The sequence below is a fragment of the Oreochromis aureus genome, linkage group 3 (genome assembly GCF_013358895.1).
Source record: "Oreochromis aureus strain Israel breed Guangdong linkage group 3, ZZ_aureus, whole genome shotgun sequence".
Taxonomy (NCBI): Eukaryota; Metazoa; Chordata; class Actinopteri; order Cichliformes; family Cichlidae; genus Oreochromis; species Oreochromis aureus.
In genome coordinates, this window is record NC_052944.1 from 29,369,191 (window position 1) to 29,396,521 (window position 27,331).

General features: G+C 38.3%; 2 protein-coding genes across 8 annotated transcripts in view; both read left to right on the forward strand.

Moving 5' to 3' along the window:
* Positions 1-1,474, forward strand: part of LOC120439136 (basement membrane-specific heparan sulfate proteoglycan core protein-like) — an 88,779-nt gene extending 87,305 nt beyond the window's left edge. The window contains exons 10-14 of one of the 2 annotated variants that reach the window (XM_039609861.1): positions 49-64; positions 145-236; positions 363-413; positions 493-549; positions 941-1,474. In XM_039609861.1, the coding sequence (XP_039465795.1) occupies positions 49-64; positions 145-236; positions 363-413; positions 493-549; positions 941-1,053 (329 nt within the window). In that variant the 3' untranslated portion in view covers positions 1,054-1,474. The remainder of the gene's footprint in view (positions 1-48; positions 65-144; positions 237-362; positions 414-492; positions 550-940) is intronic. The other variant, XM_039609862.1, reaches the window with a different exon arrangement.
* A 10,976-nt stretch (positions 1,475-12,450) lies between these two features.
* Positions 12,451-24,762, forward strand: LOC116325324. Of its 6 annotated transcripts, none has more exons than XR_005612403.1 (11): positions 12,451-12,625; positions 12,877-12,909; positions 14,174-14,446; positions 15,589-15,855; positions 16,877-17,167; positions 21,299-21,559; positions 22,132-22,378; positions 22,539-22,658; positions 22,918-23,102; positions 23,451-23,513; positions 23,730-23,781. XR_005612403.1 is itself a non-coding variant. In XM_039609870.1 (10 exons), the coding sequence occupies exons 1-10, from the start codon at positions 12,586-12,588 to the stop codon at positions 23,909-23,911; spliced, it is 990 nt and encodes a 329-aa protein (XP_039465804.1). In that variant the 5' UTR covers positions 12,451-12,585; the 3' UTR covers positions 23,912-24,762. The 6 variants fall into 6 exon arrangements, 2 of the variants coding, with proteins under 2 accessions (XP_039465804.1, XP_039465803.1); XR_005612402.1 differs by having other exon boundaries at positions 22,918-23,121; positions 23,730-23,750; XM_039609870.1 differs by lacking the exons at positions 16,877-17,167; positions 21,299-21,559; positions 22,132-22,378 and adding an exon at positions 23,904-24,762 and having other exon boundaries at positions 22,918-22,980; positions 23,062-23,121; positions 23,730-23,792.
* The last annotated feature ends 2,569 nt before the right edge of the window (positions 24,763-27,331 follow it).

Consider the following 27,331-nt stretch of genomic DNA (forward strand, 5'->3'; position numbering starts at 1 on the left):
TGGTGATTTAAAGGGATTACAGAATGCATTTTTCCCCTTTTTTGACAGATCGCTGTAGAAACAGGTTTGTACAGTACTGTCTTCTTTCCTTTTTAAGCATAACAATGTTACACATGAGTTTTACATTTACACGACATGTTTTAGGTTCATGCAGTCTCCAAACATCAATCAATCCTCTGCTGCACCCCAAACTCCCAACCAAAGTGACACTCAGATTTACTCCTCTCTTCTCCACGGTCAGCCCTAAAAATGATAACTTTTGTAACTATTAAAAGTCACTTAGCACTAAAGATACAGAAAAAACAAAAACAAAGAAGAGGAAACTAATTTTACTTTATTTCTTGTATTTCACTCTTCTGTAGGTGATCTTTCTGTCTATGAATCGATCAGAAACTCTGGAAGCACTCGAAGTGGTACAGTATAAACTTTAATAGACCTCTTAGAGGTTAAATGTGTATTATTGTTAAAACTCATGAAACGCTGTTATTTCAGAGAGACCAGCACATGAATACAATAATGTAGCATCTACTATTATTCTTGATAAGAGAAGTAAGTACATAAAATAAAATATATAATTATTTGATTTTTTTTTTTTTACTTTTCATCAGCAGTTTCAGAGTAAAGAGAGTGTATGGGTTAGTACATGCACTAATACCATCACCTTAATATAGAAATGCGACACTACAGAGGAGAGCTTTGACTACAATAATGTGAATCCCAAATAATTCTCTGAAACAAATGTAGCATTACAGTCAATGATGCTATAAAATGACACTTAGAGAAAAATATATCTTTTTACTGTTAAAGCTACAGAGCTTTGGATACATGTGTCCTAAACCTGATGAAGCGTTTATTCTGAAATTGAACTAGGAACTGGTGACAAGTAAAAACTGTGTGCATGCTTTGAATGTCAGTGCTCTTATATTGTTCTCCCTTGCAGACTTTCATTCGCGTCACCCACATCCTCCCAATCTCCACCTCACTAACACCTCAGTCAGAGCTCCATCCAAGCCTCAGTCTTCATCTTCACCACCACCAGAGTTTAGACTCTAGGGGAAGCTCTCCTATCACTGTTTGGATGTTCTGCCATGATGGGTCATTGAAGTTGAACTGCCAAAGGCATTAATTCATTTCTCTATCTTAATAAATCATAATAATAATTCAATTCCTCCAAGTTATACTTCCTTATCAAACTAATAGAGTCTACCTTTGTATTATTGCATATTATTTTTATTTTTGTTGAATGTAGTTTGTATATTAAATAGTGTGGGAACATATATATATGCATGTATAGAAATGTGTGTGTTCACCTGTGATGTTTACTTCATTAGATGCTGTAAATTTTAAGTATGATGCTGATTTCACATCAGACCACTGAGAGTAGCACAAGCTCTCCTTTTTGCCTTTATCTGATGATCTGTTTTACTTCTTTGATTACTTGTTACTTACTGGTTACTTAAATAAATCTAACAAAGACAACCTGGTTATGTGTACATCAGTGTGTTTCAGATTTCCATTAGACATGATCTCCTTTCAAGCTTCTGATTGGTCAACATGGTTTTAGGGCAGCGGTCCCCAACTTTTTTTGCGCCACGTTTAATGTCAGACAATATTGTCACGGATCGGCCTTTAAGGTGTCGCCGATAAATACAACATGTAATTGTGTAACTTTATTAGCAGTGTCCTCCTGAAATGCGCCAACTACACTGAGAGTAACATCCTACTCTCTGCCCCTTAATGCTCTCTGGTCGTTATGGTAACACGTAAACATTTCTTTCAAAATAAGACACACAACTACAACACGGGAAAAAACACAGGGAAGCCGAGTTAATGATAAAAACCCTGAAAACCACACATTTCACACCTGAGCCTCAGCTCTCAAGGCCCGGTACCAAACGACTCACAGACTGGTACCAGTCCGTGGCCCCGGGGTTGGGGACCGCTGTTTTAGGGAACTCCTGAAATACATCAGATGCATCTGCATCTCTCATTTATGGAGGCTTTGTTAAGATGCACAGAGCAGGTAAAAGGGGCAGAGGTCATGCATTCAAATGTTAAATAGAATTTAGTGCGAAAAAAAGTTTCCCAGTAACATTTTTGGTGTGATCTGAAGCCATGGAAATAAAGTGAAGGTGTACTGTCACAGAGAGAGACTGTATAATTCAGGCATGAGCTGCATTTTGGTTTGACATGTTCTTGACAGCTCAGCTAATTTTTTTCCAGGCTACACTAGATTTTATTTTTTTGTTAAGATGGAAAAACACCCGTAGACACCAGACCTTATAAACTGAATTTTATATGTGATAGAACCTTTCAAAACTTATTGCAAGCAGCAATATACTGCTTGTGTTTCCTGTAGGTATTAGGGGAAAAAAGCAATGTGCAGAGACTTCTATTTACTTATCATGATAGACTAAGATTATATTATATTATATTATATTATATTATATTATATTATATTATATTATATTATATTATATTATATTATATTATACAAATATCCTACAACCTCTTTTACAGTGCTAGTCACATATTCACCGATAATGACCAAAAATGAACAGTTCTGTAGGAGTAAACATGCAATTAATTTGATATTATATGAGTGTGTGTTTGTTATTTGTCACAGCTAATAGGCTAATAAGTGAACTGAATCATCAGTGCACTTTATGGGGGAGTTTTGTGGTGGTAGACAAGGAACAGTAGACTGCAGTTGTGGTAGATGTGGCTACCCAGCAGACAGCAACAGTAGGAAGAAGGAGCACGAGAAAACAGAGAAATACCAGGGCGTGAAGGAGCAACTGGAGTAGATGTGGAATATAAAGTCAAAAGTAGTCCCAGCAGCAATAGGAGCATTAGGAGCTGTAACTCCGAAACATACAATACAAAATATATGTATGTTTATATGTGTATAGATATATATATTAATATTTACTTTTATGTTAATTATATGCAACAAAAATCTAATCCCCAGGCACAGACATCTGCTGGTCTGTTATTGCAGGGGGGAGGAGGCATAGGCACAACTTGAATCTCATGTCTGTGCCAAATCCTCTTGTCAAACTGAGCTCACTTAGAGTTACTGTTGAAAATAAATAAATAAATAAACACTTGTTTTTAGAGTTTATTTTTTCATTTAAAGGATTTTGCTTTGCTTAAGATCAACCATCTAAAGGGTCATTTCCTGTGTTTAGTGTCACAGCAAACCTTAAAAAACCACCACAATGTGAGCGGCGCATCACCCACATCCCCACACTGTGAGGGGGTTGGGGACATAGATGGCTATTCGATGACCATAACCATATCAAGTAAACTGCTGCATGAGCTGACATCAGTACAAAGCAAAAGAAGAAAAAATGTACAGTTTGGAGAGCTGTTTAAATGAAGTAAGAGTAAGATCATATGTGTATGTGGGTTTTTTTTGTTTGTTTTAACATAAACTCTCTGTGCTTTGTAGCTTTTAACATATTGTTAAGTTTAAATTTGACCTATTTTCGACCTGTTAAAATTTAGATATATTGAGGTTGTTCCAGGTCAAATTTGACCCATATTAATAAAGTATTTAGATCCACCAAATCAGGGAAAATGATAGTTTAGACAATCTTAGAGAGTGAGGGGATGCATGAAGAATGGAGAAGAAAAGGGTGATGTGCAGAGCTCTAATACCTACACAAAGATACGGTTGATGAGCCTCCATAAAGAAATGGAAAAGAGTTGTTGAAGCTAGGCTAGGAATGCATCAAGAGTGAAAAGGAAAATTTGCCAGATGGTAGATGGACCTATATTGCATTGTTGATAGATGCAAAACATTCTTGACAATTATATTGTATTCAAATCTGCAAAGAAATACAGTGATGCATTTTCACCATGAAGCAACTTTAAGCAAGAATAACACAACATCAAACTGCAATGATGGCATTACAGAATGAAGTCTTTGTTCTTTTAAGCAGCCCACATGTGTGTAAAATACTGTTGGTGGTTACTGACTATTCTCCCACGGGCTTATTTTTATCACCGTAAGGCCTCACAGTGTCTGTTTGGGCCACCTAGTAAAGAGGAAATGCAGCCTGTGGTTTCAGCCTGAAGTCTTCTGTGTAGCAGATGTCTTGTTTTCTGTTATCAGCTCACAGCAGAGAGTTAACAAGGAATGAAGACAAGAATACAGTGAGAAGAATTTGACTTTGTTGTGTTTGTGTTTGACAAATACTCATATGATCTGCCTGTATTGAAATAATAGTAATCATTTTCACTGGCACATTTAAGTATGCATGACACTGTGTGAAAACGGATGGAAAGTCAGTGTCGTGCTGTCTGGGCTTCCCCTGATTATAGGGGAAGACAGACTGTCGCTCTGCCGGCCACTTATAGGACAGCTTTGGTCCAGTTCACTCTTAAAGTGTTTTATACAATGAAGCAGTATCTGATTTATTGATTTGCTTTCATTTGAATATTATCCCATTACTGCAACAGTAGTAAAAGGTGACACCAAGATTTTACCCAAGGAATTTACGAAAAATAGCTGGTGTATATATATATTTTTCTTTTTTTTTTTTGTAGTTTCTAAAATATATTTAAAATCTATAAAGAATATATCAAAATATGTTGTTCTGGTTCAGCACTGATGATTTTGGGCACTACTGATGTGGTGAAAAAGCTGTTGATGACACATATGGTCCTTGAGTGTATATTTAAGTAGCTCTACATACAAAGTATTTAGTTTCAGTTCAACCACACAATGAGTCATTTCCTGTGTTTGGGGTCAAACAAAAAATTCCACCACAAAATGAGAACATTAACAGATCTATGTAGAGGTCAAAGGAGCCATTTCACTATTGTATATTTTAAACACATTTGAGCTAACAGTAAAATAGATATGCATGTTTTTATGTAGCCTGAAGGAAACATTTTAACTTAATTCCTCTAATAAATAATGAAAAGAAAAACCTAATTAATAATAAAAAAAAACAATTTACTTAAAGTACCGAGTCTAAAGTAGAAACTCAGGCCAACAAAACACTTACAATCCTTCATAAGTTAGAGTTAGAAATTCTGTGATCAGTGAAAAAACAAACAAACATATGTTATCCATTTGTATAAAGATGCAGAATATGTATTGTGTGAAACTGTAGCAGGCTATGATGAATTGCAATAGTTATTTTATTCTGCACTTCTACTGTGTTTTATTGTATGATCCGGATTTGTGGTTAAGGAGATGACGTGATTATCATTGTCATCATTGTTATTATTATCTCAGTACTACTGTTTCTGATACATTATGTCTGCAGAATGTGTCTGAGGACTAGATAGATTCGCATGGGGACTGACTAACATTTATGTAGCTTTGGGCTTCAGAATGTTTATTTAGTATCCTTATTTCAGTTCCTCTGGTGACTCAAAGTCAGAATATTGAGATTTTAACAGGGCCACTTCAATGGCTCTACCACCATCAACAATAGAGGGTGGTAGAGTGCTGTCCCTGTCCCCTGTAAAGATTTGTGAGGGGAAAAAAATCTATCTCAAACAATTAAGAAAATATGACACATTACAAACAAATACAGGTTACAACATGTACATGCCTTTTTTGTGGTCAGACTTTAATACATTCTGCTTTAAACTGGACATTTAACATTACATGCATAAAGGCTACACCATTTAAACCATAGAGCCCTGCTCTCAATAACTGACTTAGATTCAACACCATCTGTGGAGCTGGGTTTAAGTAATAGGTGCTTAAAGTTTTTGAGAACATGTTTTGCGCCATCTTGTGTCAGTACAGAATGTATCACTGGGTGCTTGCTGCTAAGGAATAATAAATTCATCTGCTTGGCTGGGTGTTAAATATTTCCCATACCTCTGATAATAAATGATAAAGACTTTGACTTCAGAATGTATTATTTACATCATGGCATGTTGCGGTGTGATAAGTCTATTAAGTGAAGGAGGAGGAAGTATTATATTCACAGAGGAGCACTGAATCCTTACAGAATGGTTATGACTGTGCTGTGTGAGCACCAACATCACTGTGCAGTTTGTAAACAAGCTTTTGCACAACAATTTTTGTTGAGAGGGGGCTGAACACATACATACAGGCAATATGGAGATATTTTTTTTTTTGTCACTGGTGTAATGCCAAGAATGGTTAGCAGGAGGCAGAAGCTCTTCTTCAGAGTTTGTTTTCTTTTTACTACACCCTTTCTGGGCTTCCTTCCTTTTAAACTCAACTCAGCAGCTACAAGCTACACTCAGCTGTACACCGCAAACATATCAGCTTGTTTCTTGTTCAGAAGTTTAAAATAAAACCATATCCTATTATGTTTTTCAGATATTTTCAGATTATGCCCAGTGTTCTTAAAACTGTGCCATGTGTGCTGTGGATTCGATAGTATGTGGATAAATATACTGTAAAGGCTTGCACAGTACAGTTCATCCTCTAAGTCTGCATGTAACCAGCTATGTTTTGGCTGTATGGCTATATCTTCTGATCAGATATGATTAATTACACAGTCTAAAGGCAGCATTTTAATAACTGCATACAAAATAAATTGATTTGAGGATGGAGGCCCTAGATTAGACACTCTCAAACTATTGACATTCAGTGGTGTGTTGCTGTTTTGACAACACAAAACAACATGCATCCATGGGAAACCTGCAGCAGCAACACAACAGACAGCAGTGACAAACGCTATGACATCATCTGAGTCAAAATTAGCATGCAAACTCAGAGATGGGTGGTGGTGGACGGTAAAGATACAAATAGGTGTTGGCAGGCCAAACAAAGTTAAACAGCACATACGATTTCACGTTCAGATATGTACAGCAGGAGAGTTTCAGGTCCGCCATCTGCAGGTGCAGGATGACATCGAGATCCACAACACAAAGCCTGAGGTTAGCTTTGTGGCCTGGCTGATCAACACTGTGCTTCAAACTGTTTATTTCTTGTATCATTTATCAGTCGTTTGGAGAATTGTATTATTTATTATTTTTATGCTGCTGTGTTGCTACACAGAGTGAGAGGATGAGACTTGATCGTGTTTCATAACATGTTTAATAAACAGAGCACAAAACAATGGAATAAAATTAACCTTTTTATTTTTACTGATCCATTGTTTAGCACATTGGTACAGCACTCATCCCTCCTTTTGAACATTAAACCACACTTTACATGTTCTTTATTAAACCGACAGTATTTCCTTCACGTTTTGGTCTCACTCAGTCTCTGCACATTAATCAAAGCTCTGCTAGACACAAAAGAGTGATCCAAAGCGAATCTCAGCTTTACTCCTCTCTCCTTCATGATCAGCCACCAGATAATGATGATTATAATTCTAATTTTTATTCTGATTTGTTATCCTTTCACCAACTAATCAAGATGTAAATCCAGTAAACACTAAACGCAATAAATGGCGTAATGCTCTTTTAAGCAATAAATTGCAAAAATAAATAAATAAATAAACAAAACTTAAATACAAATAATGTTTAAGTTTTAAAAAAATATCAGAAGGTTCAATAAATGTTCCATTTAAAATCAAGAAGAATTTTGTGGCAATTAATTTCATGATTCAAACTTGAAAGAGTTAAAGACAAATCTGGAACAAGATCAGGGTTTTTAAAATGTGAGGTCATATTTTGAATGATGGAGAAATTTGCTGTTGATATCAACTCGCACACTCAACAAAAACCTCAGTAGAAGATTTGGTAACGCTAAGGCTCTTGAATGAAGCCCAGCAGATTGTTTTTGACATATGTTGATGTCTTTGAATAAACTTCTTTGAAAATTGAGAACATCATACAATTTCTGACAGATGTAAGATTTTGAAAACACTTTTCAAACAAACAAAAAAAAAATCTAATAAATTCCAAGAAGGAATAAAAAAAAATTCTACAGTGGCTTGCAAAAGTATTCGGCCCTCTTGAACTTTTCCACATTTTGTCACATTACAGCCACAAACATGAATCAATTTTATTGGAATTCCAGGTGAAAGACCAACACAAAGTGGTGTACACGTGAGAAGTGGAACGAAAATCATACATGATTCCAAACATTTATTACAAATAAATAACTGAAAAGTGGGGTGTGCGTAATTATTCAGCCCCCTTTGGTCTGAGTGCAGTCAGTTGCCCATAGACGTTGCCTGATGAGTGCTAATGACTAAACAGAGTGCACCTGTGTGTAATCTAATGTCAGTACAAATACAGCTGCTCTGTGACGGCCTCAGAAGTTGTCTAAGAGAATATTGGGAGCAACAACACCATGAAGTCCAAAGAACACACCAGACAGGTCAGGGATAAAGTTATTGAGAAATTTAAAGCAGGCTTAGGCTACAAAAAGATTTCCCAAGCCTTGACCATCCCACGGAGCACTGTTCAAGCGATCATTCAGAAATGGAAGGAGTATGGCACAACTGTAAACCTACCAAGACAAGGCCGTCCACCTAAACTCAAAGGCCAAACAAGGAGAGCGCTGATCAGAAATGCAGCCAAGAGGCCCATGGTGACTCTGGACGAGCTGCAGAGATCTACAGCTCAGGTGGGAGAATCTGTCCATAGGACAACTATTAGTCGTGCACTGCACAAAGTTGGCCTTTATGGAAGAGTGGCAAGAAGAAAGCCATTGTTAACAGAAAACCATAAGAAGTCCCGTTTGCAGTTTGCCACAAGCCATGTGGGGACACAGCAAACATGTGGAAGAAGGTGCTCTGGTCAGATGAGACCAAAATGGAACTTTTTGGCCAAAATGCAAAACGCTATGTGTGGCGGAAAACTAACACTGCACATCACTGTGAACACACCATCCCCACTGTCAAATATGGTGGTGGCAGCATCATGCTCTGGGGTGCTTCTCTTCAGCAGGGACAGGGAAGCTGGTCAGAGTTGATGGGAAGATGGATGGAGCCAAATACAGGGCAATCTTGGAAGAAAACCTCTTGGAGTCTGCAAAAGACTTGAGACTGGGGCAGAGGTTCACCTTCCAGCAGGACAACGACCCTAAACATAAAGCCAGGGCAACAATGGAATGGTTTAAAACAAAACATATCCATGTGTTAGAACGGCCCAGTCAAAGTCCAGATCTAAATCCAATCGACAATCTGTGGCAAGATCTGAAAACTGCTGTTCACAAACGCTGTCCATCTAATCTGACTGAGCTGGAGCTGTTTTGCAAAGAAGAATGGGCAAGGATTTCAGTCTGTAGATGTGCAAAGCTGGTAGAGACATACCCTAAAAGACTGGCAGCTGTAATTGCAGCAAAAGGTGGTTCTACAAAGTATTGACTCAGGGGGCTGAATAATTACGCACACCCCACTTTGCAGTTATTTATTTGTAAAAATTGTTTGGAATCATGTATGATTTTTGTTCCACTTCTCACGTGTACACCACTTTGTATTGGTCTTTCACCTGGAATTCCAATAACATTGATTCATATTTGTGGCTGTAATGTGACAAAATGTGGAAAAGTTCAAGGGGGCCGAATACTTTTGCAAGCCACTGTATATTTGCCTGAGTAGCCTTTAAGACTTACATGTAGAACTTACATGTTTATTTGCTTGTTTTGTTTTGTTTTGTTTTGTTTTTTTGTCACAGGCTGGTTTTTATCTACTGAAAGATTTCTGGGCGGGCCACCAAGGAAAGAGGAAATGCAGCTTGTGGTTTAAGTCAAGTCTTCCGTTCAGCAGATGTCATGCTTTATCAGCACACAGCAGAGTTAACAAGGAACGCAAGCCAAGAGCAGAGCGGATATTTGACTTTGCTCTTTGTGCACATTTGTATATGATTTGCCTGTACTTGAATAATAGTAATGATTTTTCTGAATTTATATTTAAAAAGGACAGAAACAACTGACTGTGAAATGTAAACTGAGCCTGGCTGACATGAAGTGTCTCTACTTTTAAACTACTTTTAAGCAGGACAATGATGCTGCAGCTCTGAAACCACAAAGACTAGTTTTTTATTTGAGTTTAGACAAAGGTCCCACACAGAGATTGAGTAGTATGATTAGGAAATAAAACTGTAAATAACATAAATAATTTAATCAAAACTAATATCTAAACTAAATCAGAATTTGTTGTGTTAAAAAAAATAAAGGTATAGGTATACTATTCTAGCAATAATCAAAAAAAATATTTCTTTATGCTTTGTTCTCATTGTTTACATTATTATTAAAAATTTATTAATTGAACTAATGAAATCAAAACGAGACGTATCGCTGAATAATTTATGAACATGAAAATAGACCCTTGTTGCACATTATTGTCCTTTCAGATTCATGAGTTTTGAAACCATGATAAGATGGTAAGAATTACACTCAAGATATCACCCAAATAAACTCATGTGCTAATATTTTTGTGTGGTATAACTGTAAGTTGCCACATACCTACAATCTTATCTGTACCATCTCTTCACTAGGAAAAAAAAAATCAGATAACTTGCTTTAGAGCGATAGCTGTTATCAGAGAGAGCTCGACTGCTGCACACATGAAACAGCTCTAACCAACCATTCCCTCATGCAAGTAGTTTTATTAAAAACACGTTATATGAATTGTCTTCTCATTTATTAGGGTTGCATGATTATGGTCAAAATTCTTTTCACAATTATTTTAAACAATACTGATGACTGATTGAACTGCTTTTATGTAAACATAAAACTGCATTCACATTCATGTTGTGTCACATTCCTGTTAGCATCAAAATACAAACAGTTCTTAAAATGTCAGCACACTGTTTAAAATAGAAATAAAAAAAAGATAATGCTGTAATTTGCAAATCTCATAAATCCATATGTTCAAAATAAAATGTAGAAAGCATATTAAATGTACCATTTTTAAGAAAAAAAAATATTGGCTTGTTCCGAATTTTAGGGCAGCAAAATTTCTCACAAAGCTGGGACAGAGCCATGTTTACCACTGTGATGCAAATATTTGAATCTTGGATTGTCTCTAACCAAGAATTCAAAGATGAGCCCCCAATTCCTGTTTTTTAAAGTCACGAAAGATGTATGCTGTACAGTTTCACCCTGGAATAAGAACAGTTCACATAAACCATTAAAAGGACAAAATTACCATCACAGTCAAGCTGATGTATATAAAAGTGTGTAAACATCTGCCTACAATTGTAACGTTTTTTGGACTGTTTTTTGTTTGTTTGTTTGTTTTAGTTGAGAATAGAAAAAGGATGTAATTGAAAGCCTTTGTAAACTAAATCATTATAAAGTAACATCATCATCTTTGGCAACACGTAGGGCACAGTTATTAAGTGTCCCAGTTTTTATTTTCAAACTGTTTTTAATTTTCCCATGCTTTTAAATTCAGTCATGTTCAGGTTGTCTTTAGATTTTATGTCTTAATGCCAAATGTTCCTTCAATAAGTTAAATTAGAAATTAGAAATTGAACTATGACTTTAAATGTTGCCTTCAGTTTGTGAAATATGCAAGTCTGTTGTTTCAGTTCAACCACACAAATTGTTATTTCCTGCGTTTGGGCTGACAAACAAATTTAAAACAGGAACTCAAGCGCAACATGACAAGATATACAGATCTATGCTGAGGTTAAGGGAGCTTTGCTCACTATAGTACTGCATGATAATACCTGAGCTCACAGTCAAAAACAATATAAGCATACATATTTACATACTTGACTGAAAATACAGGCTCCAAAGTAGAAACTCAGTCTAGCAAAGGTGCTATTGTTATTGTTATTTCAAATGACTGAAATACTTGATTGACACATTTCAGAAAGATGAAAAAAGAAGAAGCATTTGTGAACGACTAACAGCAAATCAGGTGATATATCAATAATAAGCCATACTCATAAAATGAAGCCAAGGACAATGTAAATATGAGGTCAATCCAGCTCTGAAACAGAGAGAGAAAACTTCAGACTATCTATCAGTGTTAGGAAAAAAAGTATCAGGTCAGACAAATTAAACCCAAAACAACAACATAGAAAAAAATATAGTAACATTACAATCTGAAGATAAAAAGAAAGAAGCTTGTTGGATATTCGGAGATCAGATCAGACCCAGATACATTTGTACAGATGGCGTCCAGAGCAGGAATCATTGTGAGTGCAAAGAACTGGAGGTACACAAGTGTGATGACAAGGAGCTATCGGCGAGATGACATTTATAAATGGCAGCATAACTGCCTGTGGATCTACCACAATACTAACTGATGACTCCCAGTGTCCAAGGCCTGCAGCATGATACAGAGGACACTTTAAAAATCACATAAGAGTTTCTAAAGAAGAATACTGAGAAAAATTATGACCTGGAGAAATATGTCAGCTGACAACACAAAAATAGAGAAATATAACAACACAAGAAACAAATGTTTATGCTTACAATAGACAGGAAATGCAAACATGTCACACAGCTGCTGTGGTCAAAGCTACACAAGCTGTGTGAGGTTTGTATAAAAAAGGGAAGCGCAGAGAGGCAGCAGTCAGAAGAAGAAGCTGAGAGCTCCGCTCTTATCTGTATTAAATGCAGCTTCTAATCGTTCTGCATTTTTTATTTATAATAAATATTATTTATATTAAGTAAACAGTCAGATTGAGATTGGCGAGGATCCGAGTGGGGCACAGCTGGATCTGAAGATGGGATACACTTTGCACTGCATAATGGGCTTATTATTGTGTAAGTACATTTCTAGCTTCGTCTGAATGGCACTAATTAATAAAAAAGCTTCTAATCTGTGAGCATTATAGTCTATAACTGGTTAAAACTGTTTAATTTTATGATTCTTAAAGCAAAATGTTGCTGGTGCCTTTGCTCAGTTTAGTCTGGAGCATTATGTTGGATACACGGTTGCTTTTATTGCTTTCATTTCTCGTCTCGTTTATTTTTCTGACGGTTTGATTCTGATAATGTTTCAATCTTTATTGTAGTGCTCAGTACGCTCTTCTACGTAAATGCTGATGGTGAGAAATTTCTTTTTCTTTGCTTTGCATTTATAGAATATGCATGATATTGCTTTCCAGATTCACACCTCCTGTACCACTCTAAATGATTTCTTAACATATTTTTATAGAGTTTATATAACATTTTAAAATACTCAAATCTGATACAGTTGCCAAAATTGTCATGAAAAAAGACAATACATGACACAGATAACAAATAACATTAAATAAAAATTTTCCTTATGTTAAAATGTTGGAACACTTTAAACATCCAGAACCAATGAAATTCCCTTTTGAACAGGCTCATAAATATTACATATTTAACTTTTCTGTGCAGTGTTGTTTCGGTATTTTCTTTTGTTGTGGGGAAACAACATGCTGCACTGTGTCAAATAAAACACATAACACACAGATAAATAAATACAAGCAACACAGTTTTTACGCTTCTATTTGGATTTGTAATTGAATATTTTATGTGAACATTTCAGTTGCTTCAGGACACTGGCCCTTGAGGACTGGAGTTTGACATCCCTCATTTAGAGTATTATTAAAAGAAAATGTAGAGAGGAAAACAAAACATCTAAAAGTAATTTGTTTGTGCAACATTGTTCTTTGAATAGATGAAGAATAAATCAGAGGGAATCTGTAGTGTAGTTTTATATGAAAACACTTAGTCTAATGTGTCACATGCAGGTAAATGTTTTCTGTTTGGTGCTAGAAGCTAAACGACTGAATGAATGTGTAAAGTGTGATCATTTCTATAACAAAGTTCTTCTTAAAGCAACTGAAATGTTCACATAAAAATACCCAATTACAAATCCAACTTGTTGTGCCTTCGTTCTGCCTCAGCACCATGGAAACCAGAGCTTTCAGTTGTTCTACTCCCAGGCTGTGGGAATCTCTACCCGCAGATATAAGAAACATTGGTTCTCTCCCCCAGTTTAAATCTCAACTCAAAATCTATCTGTTCAAGTCTGTATATTCACTGTAAACTTATCTTTTATGTTGTGTTTTTTTTTTTTTTTTTTTGTCATTGTTCTATTATGTCTTGATGCATTCTCAATCATCCAGGAAAGTAAATCTCCAAAAGTTGATTCTGTTCATCCTGATGAACAGAATCAACTTTTGGAGTTCTATTATGTGTTTTATTCTATTGTTAAGTGTTGTTGGGTGTCTTGAAAGGCGCTTTTAAATAAAATTTATTATTATTATTATTATTTCTATAACAAAGTTCTTCCTGAAGAAATGGCAATCTGATATTTCTCTTTTCCTGTGACTTCAACAGCAAGTAAACCCAGAGCCACACTGACAGCACAAAGTTCAATCATACCAGCAGGGGGCAGTGTGACACTGAGCTGCTCTGTGGAGGGCTCTGCTGGCTGGAATATTTATTGGTTCAGAAGTGATTCAGTCTCTTCTGAAATCCAGCTCATAAGAGAAAATGAAAGAAACAGAGCTATTAGTGTCTCACAAGGAGGTCTGTACCACTGCAGAGGAGGGAGAGGAGATCCAGTTTTCTTCACAGAAGAAAGCAATGAAGTTGCTATTATAGAAACTGGTAATTTCCAAAAGTGACAAACTGAAAGATCTGAATCTGTTTGTTCTGTTTCTTTTTCTAGAGTCGTCTTTAATTTTTATATTTCTGTTAAACTGAAATGGATCATTATGTGATCTGTGCTAAGAACATTCTCTGTAAATTGTAAGTTTGTCTGATAAGAGAGACCCTTACTTACCCTAACTCTGAGTAAGTTACCATAATAAAAGGCTATTTGACCTTAGTCTGCTTCTGACAGGTTTTCTTTAACAAACTCAGAGTTTCTCCCTGACTCATCCTCTTCTGCTACAGTTGAACCAGCTGACTGACACTTGGTTTCATTTCCTCATTCACAAAATCAAACCTCAGAGTGGAGCCAGTTAATCTGCAATAGTTTGTGTTTTTAAAAGCGTGAAAATCAGAATTCAATATTAGTTTGCCATTTTGTGTACTTATTAAGTGCTTTTACATTTATTCAGAATCTGAACATGTTTTCAGTGAAAATCACCTACATCAATCTCAGTGTCTCAACCCAGATAACTGTGACACTGATCCAGATCTGTCTGACGGTGTTATAGGCTCTGTAATGGAACAGAAAACTGGCTCTGCATCAAACTCCATTTATACAACAGTACAAATCCAAAATGGATAAGGATGACAGATTCAGACCGGAAAGGGCCCAATTCCAGTTGTGTCTCCATTTATTTCCCATCTCATGTGTTTTATATCTAAAATCAGGATAAGCTTTGATATTTCTTTTAACATGATTGTCTGATACAAGTTTGCATTAAGACATAGATAGCAGATCTCAAATTCATAATCTCGACATGTGTTCAATGTTTCTACCCAGATAACTGTGACAACAATCCAGATCTGTCTGAAGGTTTTATAGGCTCTGTAATGGAACAGCAAACATGTGTCTGCATCAGATGCTATTTACAAGGCAGGAAAAATCCAACACAGGACTCAAAAAATCTAAAACCAATTTGTTTGTACAATATTTGTCTTTTGTTTGAAGACACTTTAATATGTCTAATGTTTGACATGCAGGTAAATATTTTCTGTTCTGTGCTAAATGACTGAGTGATTTGTAAAGCGTGATTATTTCTGTAACAAAGTTCTTCTTAAAGCAAGTGACAATCTGATGTACTTTTTAAACTCAACAGCTACACTGAGAGCACAAACTTCTGTCATACCGGTAGGGGGCAGTGTGAACCTGACCTGCTCTGTGAACACATCATCATCATCTGGATGGAAATACTACTGGTACAGAGATGAGAAATCTTCTGAACCTCTGACCACACAAGATGCAGTTTTCCACTCAAATGGACAAATCAGTGTCTCACAGGAAGGACTCTACAGGTGCAGAGGAGGAAGAGGAAACCCAGTTTACTACACAGAGGACAGCCAAGAAGTTCAGATTTTCAAAACTGGTGAGTTTGTATTCACCAACAATGTTGAATAGCTTGATGACTGAAGATTACTATGAAGGCCAAACAGCATTATATCTCATGGTAACCTCTTTAACCGTAGTAATGCTCTTATTGGAAATGGTTGAACATGAATAGTCATGTAAAATGTGGAGTCTAGAGAATCAGTGTCAGGAATGTGATCCAAGGAGGGGAGACTAGGTGGGATTATGAATGTGAAACAACCACTTTCAGCAAATCTCCAAATCAACATAAATTCACAATTAGTTCTGCAGCAATTCTACAAGTAACACTGCAAGTAGTGTAGAACAGGAGTCACAACATCAAACCACAGAGCAGAGTCATGCTGTATGGAGGTTCATGAGTGCCAAAATGAGTTTTATAAATACATATTTAAAAAAATAGTTAATTAAATGTATAGATAATTAACATGAACATGAAAAAGCAATAAAGTTGTGTTTATGTCCCAAGGGATCTTCCAAGAATGGTGACACTGTTTTCTGGAGAATCGATTTCCTGGAGTCAGTGATTTCATAGTGATCTCTAATCTAGAACAACCTGCTCCGGAGAAGGTTAGGTTCGTAGCACAAGTTACCATGGCAATGTACTGTGGTAAAAAGTGAACCACCTTCATAATACAGAAAACCCAGAATTAACACTGGATAAGCAAGATCCTGCTTTGTACTACAGACCTCAGACGAAACTGGATAAGCAACTTTGAAAGGGGGGAATTTGCCTCAAGTCACTTTTTTTCCATTAAGAAATGTGATTGCACAGTCGTTATAAAAAAGGAGTTGACTTAAAGTGCTCTCTAGTTGAGTAGAATATATAAATTTTCCACAAAAACACACAAGAATATAAATATTACACATAAAATCCACATAAATATCAAAGATTAACAGAACATACAAAAGGAAAACAGGAAAAAAAAACAAAAAAACTTCTAAATAACAATCCACTAAAAACGCATTGAGAAAACACTGATAGTGAGCCTAACAAAATATTATCTGTTACTTTCCAACAGAATGTGTCCTTACTGTGTCTCCATCATGGCTTAGTCCTGGAGCCTCAGTAACTCTGAACTGTCAGGTTGAACATCCGTCTGCAGGATGGAGCTTCTACTGGTATAAAGCTGTTCCTGATCTATCAGAGAAATCCTCCAGTTATGAGCTGCTACCTGATGGCAGTGGGACTGCACAGGACTCCTACATCATTCATGGACAGACACACACAGCAGGATATGTGTGCAGAGCTGGAAGAGGAGACCCAGAGTATCACACTGATCACAGTCAACCAAAGTTTGTCTGGTCTGCAGGTCAGTTTGTTTCTCTTATAACCAGTGCAGCTGATGTTGACCTTTAAAGGTCCCCCAAAGAATAACTGAATCATGTCATTTCTGACAGTGATTAAGCCAAACTGAATTTCATTGTTATATTTGTTTGACTTTCAATTAGTGCGAAGAATGCCAGAAAAAAAGAAAGATATGAAGTTTTATAATTTAAATAATGTCTTTTTCTAAAACTTGTTTAATGTTTAGCTCAGTGGGATAAGTAGGCAACCATATGCCATATGGCCAGGCAGCAGTAGGCCCAGGTTTGAGTCCGACCCGTGGCCCCTTGCTGTTTGTCTTCCCCTTTCTCTGTCCCTGCTTTCCTGTCTCTCTACACTGTCCCTATCAAAAAGTGCATAAAAAAAACCTTATTATTAAACAGTTTATTAATGGTAATTATTTTCACTTAGTTAAAGGTGTGTTAGGCTGAATGAACGGACTCTATGGCAGAACACACAGAAGCACAGGGAATGCAGGAAGTGCTCTTTATTTACAGTGTCTGAATTATTTACACAGGGTGGGAGATTGTGTACACTGATAAATAAACGGAGGGAAACCAGGGAAGGGGGCTGACACGCATTCGGAGGGAAAGGGGTAGCACGAGAAAAAGGAAAACGAAACTTTAGGGGAAGATACCAAACAATCGGTAGAAACATGGGGAGAGTTGGAGAGCTCACTTGTCACACTGGCTGTACAGGCTCGGGCGAGAATCCCCGGGATGAGAGGGTAAAGCTGAGATTGATCTCTGTAGTGATCCCAGAAATACGGCTTCACGAGCAGCTGACAGGCAAGCGGGTGATGGAGCCGTCTAAGGATACAGGACAACAGGTAAGCAGACAAAATCCAAAACATGGGTTGGCCGTAGTGCACACCACGGAAATTAACAAACACGTTACCACTCAGGGAGGCGACAATACTCCGACACCAGACGTCTGTCACGCTGCTCCTAAATAACGCTCCATCAAATGACGTGTGATGTACCGCCGGTGTGCCAGCATACCGTGACGCCCCGCCTACCTGTGCTGAAAACAGAAGCAAACCCATGACACCACACCAGAGAAACCCCACCAACTCCTAACGGGCGGCCCCCGGACGCCCTCTGGGCTTATCAGGATGTCTCCTGTAAAAGTCAGCAATAAGACCAGGGTCCTCAATAAACGAACTCGGAATCCAGGACCGCTCCTCAGGTCCGTACCCCTCCCAGTCCACCAAAAACTGGAAGCCCCGGCCACGTCCAGTAGCTGCCGGACTGAATAGGTAGAAACGGGGGGGGATCGGACGGGGGGCACAACGGGCTGCGAGAAACAGGTTTGAGCTGGGAAACATGGAAAGTGGGATGAATCCTCATGGAAGCAGGCAGTTGTAGTCTGACACATACAGGATTAATGATGTGTTGAATAGCGAAAGAACCCAGAAAACGGGGCACCAGCTTTCTAGACATACACTTCAAAGGAACAGTCGCAGATGACAGCCACACCTTCTGTCCCACGGAGTATAGAGGAGCGGGAGACCTCCGATCCACCATACAGCGAGCTCGTGTCACAGCCTGAAGCAACGCCGCCCTGGTCTGACGCCAAATCCTTCTACTGCGGCGCAGGTGGTCCTGCACCGCTGGGACTGCAACCTCCGCCTCCTGAGAAGGAAACAGTGGGGGCTGATAACCCAAACAAACCTCAAACAAGGAGAAACCGGTGGCAGAAGAGGTGAGAGAGTTATGCACATATTCTATCCAGGAGAGATGAGAGCTCCAGGAAGCAGGATTAGCCGAAACCACACAGCGGAGCGCAGGTTCCAGTTGTTGGTTCGTCCTTTCAGTTTGTCCATTAGACTGCAGGTGATAGCCCGAGGAGAGGCTCGCCCCCACCCCCAAGGCCGCACAAAACCCCTTCCACACACGTGACACGAACTGAGGTCCCCTGTCAGACACAATGTCCTGAGGAATCCCATGTAGCCGAAAAACATGAGCAACGAGTAAATGAGCAGTCTCAAGGGCGGAAGGGAGTTTAGGCAAGGGAACAAAATGGGCAGCCATGGAGAATCTATCCACGATGGTAAGGATGACTGAGTGACCAGAGGAACGCGGCAGCCCCGTGACAAAGTCCACAGCGATGTGTGACCACGGGCGACTGGGACGGGAGGGGATGCAAAAGCCCAGAAGGCGCCTGGTGACGGCTTTTAGAACACGCACAAATTTCACAAGCCACAACATACTCACGCGGATCCCTCTCCAACGAAGGCCACCAAAAGGACCGTTTCAACAAAGACACCATACGACGAATGCTGGGATGACAGGCGAAGCGCACAGTGTGCAGCCAATGCAGGATGTGTGCGCGCATGGCGGACGGAACAAAGAGCTTACCTGGAGGTCCCGATCCCGGATCAGGCTCGTGCCGCTGAGCCCGGCGCACCACAGCCTCGATCTCCCATACCAAAGCCCCCACCACGCAGGAGGGGGGAACAATCATGCTCACGTCCGAAGCCTCAGCTTCCGAGGAAAAGTGGCGCGACAACGCGTCGGCCTTCGTGTTACAGGAGCCCGGACGGAAGGATCGTAAAGTTAAAGCGCCTAAAAAAACAACTGCCACCTGGCCTGCCTAGAATTAAGCCGCTTCGTGTTGCAAATGTAAACGAGATTCCTATGATCGGTCCAAATCACAAACGGATGTTCCGCACCCTCCAGCCAGTGGCACCACTCCTCCAAGGCCAACTTAACAGCCAGGAGTTCCCGGTTTCCCACATCATTATTTCTCTCGGTGGAACTAAACCGCCGGGAAAAAAAAGCGCACGGGTGGAGACGCCCATCCTCCGGTGAAATCTGAGACAGCACAGCTCCCGCGCCCGTATTGGAAGCATCAACCTCAACAACAAACTGTCTGGACATGTCGGGGTGGGCGAGGACGGGAGAGGAGCAAAACAGCTCCTTAAGCCGCGAAAAAGCCCGTTCGGCTTCCGGCGTCCACTGAAAGACACAAGCAGGGGATGTTAAACTAATAAGTGGAATCACAACTCGACTGAAATTCTTAATGAACCGCCGATAAAAATTAGCGAATCCCAGAAACCTCTGCAACTGCTTGCGTGTGGAAGGGATCGGCCAACTCACAATGGCTTCAAGCTTACAGGGGTCAGCTCTGAGCTGTCCCTTTTCCAGTATGAAACCCAAAAAGGACACCGACCCTGCATGGAAGACCCATTTCTCAGCTTTCACGAACAGTTTATTTTCCAAAAGCCGCTGTAACACACAGCACACTTGCTGTACGTGGTCATCCAGTGAACGGGAAAAAATGAGAATGTCGTCCAGATACACAAGGACAAAACGGTTCAAAAAATCCCGCAACACATCACTCAGATCATGATAGATCTCCGGCACAGACGACAGGTCCATATCTTCTTGTGTCGATTCGGGAGCACTGGTCGCAGGAGGAGGTATAGCAGACCGCAGACAGTGTGACAAACAGTGGCTACTCCAACTCTCTACGCGACGGGTGGCCCAGTTGATATGGGGATTGTGGCGCTTGAACCAAGGATAACCCAAGACTACGGGGGAATCAGGGGATGCAAAAACAAAAAAACGGAGAAATTCGCGATGATTGCCCGAGAGAATTAATGAGACGGGTTCCGTTTCATGGGTGACCGAGGGCAAGGGCTGACCATTGAGGGCAACACCCAAAACAGGGACCTCTAGAAGCCGTGTTTTAATACTGAGGAGACGTACCAGACCACTGTCAATCAAATTCTGTTCAGCCCCGGAATCTGAAAGAGCTTGAGTAGAGTAGGTCTTGGTGTTATTAGACAAGACAGCGGAGAGCTGGATGCGGGGAACCTGAGACTGAGAAAAGGTGCCACCCACCAGTACCCCCGCAGTTACTGGTGGGCCCCGCCTTTTAATCGAAACTGGCAAGTAGCCTGACTGATAAGGTGCATATACAGATAAAACTGTCAAAAATTTGAAAGTTTTAAAAAACAAGAAAAAAAGAAACCAAACTGGTTAACGGCTTTGACAAATATGAGGAAAACGCTGACAGATGGCCAGAAAAGCAAATAGTTGCATGATGACATTTTTTATTAAAAAATCCTAACATCTGTGAGCTTTGTCTCTTCACTGCATGTTGTTTCCAGATGTTCATTCAGCAGCGTCTCTCACAGTGAGTCCTGACAGAGTGCAACACTTCACCTCTGACTCTGTCTCACTGACCTGTGAGGGAAACTTCACTGAGTGGAGAGTGAGGAAGTTCTCTGAGGACGGCCGACTGTACTCTGACTGTAGGAGAATGACTGGATCCACATGTAACATCAACACATCAAAGTCAGATACTGCAGTGTACTGGTGTGAGTCTGGATCAGGAGAGTTCAGCAGTGCAGTCAACATCACCGTACAGAGTATGTTATTATACATTTACTTCTTGAATCAGAATGATTTAAACATCACATAAACCACTAAGAAGCTAAAAAAGATCTGTGTGCTCAAAATATCTTATTTAAAGAAAAGGAAGAGCAGAAGTATCAGATGTTGTGCTGTCAGTCAGAGAGTTCAGAGCAGCAAATTTTCTTTATTTTTCTTGGACTGTGCTCATGTACTCTGCCCTACCTCTCCTCCTGGAGGTGTGCTGAAACCACACAACTACAAAAGTCACATATGAACATGAACATAATCATCTAATTTAGTCAAACGTTTGCTAAACATGTGCAGAGTTTTGTCATTAAAAATGACAACATGACACCCAAAACAAAACAAACAAGCAAAAGAAACATACAATTTTGCAATGCAATATATTAATTTTATTACTAATTAAAACTATTCCAGCACATCATCATACTGGATTTAATACGTCCTCATTTTCTCTAAAGCTAACAAGCTATGCCTTAACTTCTTATCTGTTGATGCAAGTAAACATCATCATCATTATCACTAGCTGATGTGACTGGAACAATTGTGTGTGATTGTGTCACAGATGATGGTAATGATCCTATCCTGGTGAGTCCTGTTCATCCTGTGACTGAGGGAGCTTCTGTTAGTCTGAGCTGCAGTTTGAGAACACAAAAATACTTTCCAATGTGTTTTCTATCACAATGACAAACTTATTCAAAATGATACCCGAGGGGAGCTGAAGATCTCTGCAGTGTCAAAGTCTGATGAAGGTTTCTACAAGTGTCAGTACTCAGGAAGAGAGTCAGCACAGAGCTGGATGTCAGTTAAAGGTGAGCAGCATCAAAACATCTGATGCATTTTTCTAAACCAATGACTGAGAAGGAACATTAAATTGTCTGATTTAAGTCTCAAAGTCACTTGGCTCTGTTTTATGAATGTATTTATTTATAAGATTATAATTTATTAATTGATTTCTGTTTGTTGTTACAGTAACTGTGTCAGGAGCTGACGGCTCTTCATCTCCTGTGTGGTTGATTGTTGGACTGGTTTGTGGAGTCTCTCTCATTATTATTCTCCTGCTCTTGTTGTATCGCTGCAGACAGTCCAAGTGTAAGAGCCTCTTCTTTTCATTCTGTATTAGAGAGTTTATTTACTACATACACTTTAATTATTCACACATATACTAATACTACTGTTATCTTTATGTAATCACACAAGTTGAATACAGTGAAATTGGTGAACTCCAGTATTCAGTTTGAAAAGCACGCAATAGCTAGATATGAAAAAGATGTTTGATTTAAGAAGACTATCTTGTGATATGTTTACAAACATTTAACTTTTTCTTTTTCTTTTCTTTTTTTTATTGCAGTTGCAGATGAAACCCAAGATGTCACATATTCTCTCATTAAGCTTAAAGATTTTGAAAAGAGGAGTATGCAAAGCAAACATTGTGTGGGGGAAAAAATTTTTATTAATTATTTTCTTTTGTGAATTAATCTGATCATCTTAACAGGGAAGCATCACAAACCAGAGGAGTGTGTTATTTACTCTGAGGTAAAGACAAGAGCTGCAGGTACAGTCACAACAGTCTCAGTCAGTGTTTGTACTTGAATGTGTCATCACATCATTATATTGCAGGTAATTATAGGTCAACATGGAGTTTAGTTATTCACTTACTAATCAGTGTTTCAGCTTTACTGAATCACAGCATCCACAGATTCTGACCCAGACCTCAATCACAAAACACACTCATGCAAAGCTGAAGTGTCACAGGCAACAAATGATTTTCACTTAGATTTATTTCACTGTAGTTGTAAAAAGTTTAAAGTCCATATGTATCCAACATGTTGGTATCATATCTGTGCTGAACAAATGTGTCCTGAGCTCTGACGTCTCTTTTAGAGGACAGTCTGATGTATGCTGAGGTCAAACAGCCCAAAAAAGAAAAAGCCAAGAAAAACAAAGGTGAGCAAAGTCTGCCATCATCTCCACTGAATATTGTTCAACATGTTTGTCTGCTCTTAAAATGTAAACGTTTATTTTAATATTTATATTTAGGTATTCCCAACAAGCAGCTGATTAATAAAATCTATCAAACTCTATCTTTGCATTAGTGGAGACATCAAGTTTCCTCCTGGTTAATGATATTATTGTTTTCAATGATCTTCTCTTCATTCACAGGAAAATCAAGTCCTGCAGCTGATGCAGCAGTTTATTCTGAAGTCACATCAGGAAGCTCTTTCAGTAATTCTGCTGCCATGCAGGCTGATTTATTCTTCACATTATTAAATGTCTTCAGCTCATAATATCTTTACATGTTGGAAATCACTTTGTCTTTTTGTGCTTGTCTTACAGGTCAGTGAGGAGAGCTGTAGCAGCAAAGCCAAGAAGAAGCTTTTTATGAAGCCACTCTTGCTCCTCTGATATCTATGCTCTCATTTTTATGAAGATTATATATTTTTAAAATACACTTTTTAAAAAGAAATATTCATTGTTAAAGGTTTTGTATAAAACTTTGAATGTATCCTGTTCCAACAGCTGCAAAAAAAAAAATAGTTTGAAATATGTGATCATATATTTATTTTTTTAATATAGCGCAACTTAAAGTCAGAGTTGTTTGCCATGACTTTTGTTGCCATGAAAACTGGATACTGCTGGACTTCAGGTTTGCTCTGGCCATTTTACTTTAGTTATTTTGTTTGTCCTTTCTTAGTTTTATCGTCTTTTGTTATTCTATTTGAGAAGGATTTATCTTTTAGCTCTTTTTAGAGTCATTTTATATATTGTGAATAAAATAAATGTTCTTATTTGCTACTCTTTTGGTTGTAAAAGACTTTTATTGGTTACTTTCTATTTTGCCTCTGGCTTATTTTTATCAACTGAAAAGCCTCATGATTTCCCAAAAATGGGGAAACTAATTATGTGGTTTCAGCCAAAAGCCTTCCGTTTACGAGATGTCTTTTTTCATTGTATCAGCACACAGCAGAGAGTAAACAAGGAGTTCAGACAAAAAGCACAGTGGAAAAATCACTTTGATAATTATCACTGTTACATTTAAGTATGCAAGACACTGTGTGAAAAGCAATGAAAGATAATTGTGGTCATTGTGGTGCTGAGACATGGAAGGTGGGAAAAAAGCAACAAAAAATGTGTGAAACTCAAAATTTCTCACACTGAAACACAGCCTGTATGAGTCTGTTTAAAAAAATAAAAATAAATCTGGTCTTTTCAATATTTTCCCCATGTTTTTTTCAAACCTTTATACGTCAAAGCCGCCCTGCTGAATAGCTATTGAAACTTGTATAGGCAGTATATAAACAACAAATAATATACTATAAACAGCAGGTTACATTTAAATGTATTTCCCCATTTCTGTTGTTGCCAACAAACAAACTCAAACATCACCAACAGCAAAAATCAGTATTTAGAAAATCTGTATGTTTCCATCCCTCCCCTACTCACTGGATTGCAGGTTGTGTCAGATAGCTCAGCGATCATTCTGCCAGCAAGAACAGCATTTAAGTCAGTGAAGTATCATTTTGAATTTGAATTTAAAAATGACAAAAAACAACACCACAGTGAAAAGCAAACTGAGTCTATCTTATATGAAGTGTCTCTACTTTTAACCTGGAAAATTTCCTGTTAATACAATCATACTGTGATTTACATGCCAGATTTCAGCCTTGTCCTTGTATGCAGTTTCTATAGTCTCTCTGAATGTTTAGACATTATGTATTTTTATGATCATATATTCACAGTCTTCACAATTTCAAGCGGACAAAAATTATTCTGGAATGGTTCTGCGTTTTGTAGATATAGTTTTTTGCAAGTTGGTGAAACTCTGCCACTTAAATATTCTCTAAATATTCTCCTTTAATGCAGATCTAAGAAGACAAGAGGTAAAAGTCAAAAACAGCTTTACTGCTGAGCTCCTTAATAAATACAACGAACAGCAGGTCAGGTCCAAATAATCTGAAACTACACCTCGACAAAACACAAACACAAGGACAGACACAACCATAAAAGAGAACATGGCACAGGACATGGAAGGCAGGTGGCAGGACAGCTGAAACCAATCTCAGATGACAAGACGGGGAAGTAGAACTAAACACAAAGCACTATAGACACAAGAGATCAAAATAAGACAGGAAGACAAGATGAGACCAGGAAAGCTTGGCATAGAGACAGAAGATAAACAAACAAGGAGACAAGACTGGAGGGACAGAACGGGAATACTAAAGGGGATAAACAATCATTTAAATAAAGAAGTCTAGGAACTAAAGGCACTGATAACAAACTCATAAGGAAAGCAAAAAAACAAAAACAAACTATCATTATAAACTATAGACTATAAACTAAAGACTATCAATATATCTATAATACAAAACATAGTACCATAATACAAAGATTAAAAAAAATACAAAACTAGATTAAGTTATGAATTTATAAGATTTTCAAATCACAATTCTCTCTTCTTTTTTTTAAAATTTACATTCCATGCAGCATTCCATTTTTTTTTTTTGCAGATGAGTCTGTAAAACTGAATCTCCTTATTCACTTAAATTCAGCACATGCCTTAGAAGTGTGATGACCCCTTGGCCTTTTTTGTGCCCTCAGTCTTGGATTTATGTTGTTTGTACTGTGCAGCAGGCTAACTACCTGCATGAGCTTCACCTGGACCCAGTGAGCTTGGCTATGAAGGCTTCTCTCTGTCCTGACTTCGGCATCCGCATCCTTACTTGATCTTGCTTAGCTGCAGCATGATTTCTTGAGTTATTTTGCTATCTTTACACTCTGCCACACATACATGCATGATTTACACTACTGACCTGCTGACAAACATGTTTTCTTTATTTATATTGTCATTAATCTATTCTTACTTAGTTATCACCTCTGTCAGTCTCCCTCTCTTGTTTCAGCCAATGAGCCAGGGTTGCCAGGGTTTCCATGGCAACAAAAGTCATACATGCTCTAGAAACCATCACAGCAATACAGTAAGCATGTACTCTGTCTTTTATCAGCCGTAGCTCACACATCAGCCTGGCTCTGATGTGTGGTTAGTAGAAAGTTCTGAGTTTAAATAAGCTGCTATAGTGAGTGATGAATTACTGTTGTGGTGAATAAGCTTTCTTTGGCTTGTGATTATAATCAGTCTGTTTGTAGCACATCTCCCAATGTACACACATACATGCAGTCTCAGACAGTTTCCTTCCAGAAATCACACACATATCAGTTCCGGTCCTGCTACTGTGCAAAACAGGATAGAATATTATTTGATGCCTAGCAGTTGTGCTGGTCAGCCTCCTCTGGCATTCCCCCTGAACCCACTGCACCACCTCTTCCCTGCAGCTCAACCACAAACCACACCCAACCACCACGGACTGAAACTTTGCTACCACTTATTCCACTGAACATAATTGTTGGCTGAGGAATTTTATAAATGAATGTGTTTATTTGGTACAGGCCTATTACAGAGTTATTATGTCTGTGAAAATAAATGCAAGTGCAACTTAACCCTTAAGAACCCAGACCTATTTCTACTTTCATGAAAATTACGGGGGTTGTAAGTTATATCAAATGAATCATATATAACACATTTCTGAAGTTTTTTTTGTAATAGCTCCACCCACTGCCCCACATCTGAAATGTCACATATGCGTCACATGGGGCATACAAGGTACATTTGTTCCATATTTAGAAAGTAATTCTGTAAACACTTTCTTGCTTTTAAAAACAGAATTTCCTTTATATTTTCAAATTCTTAACATGGATAATGATGGTAA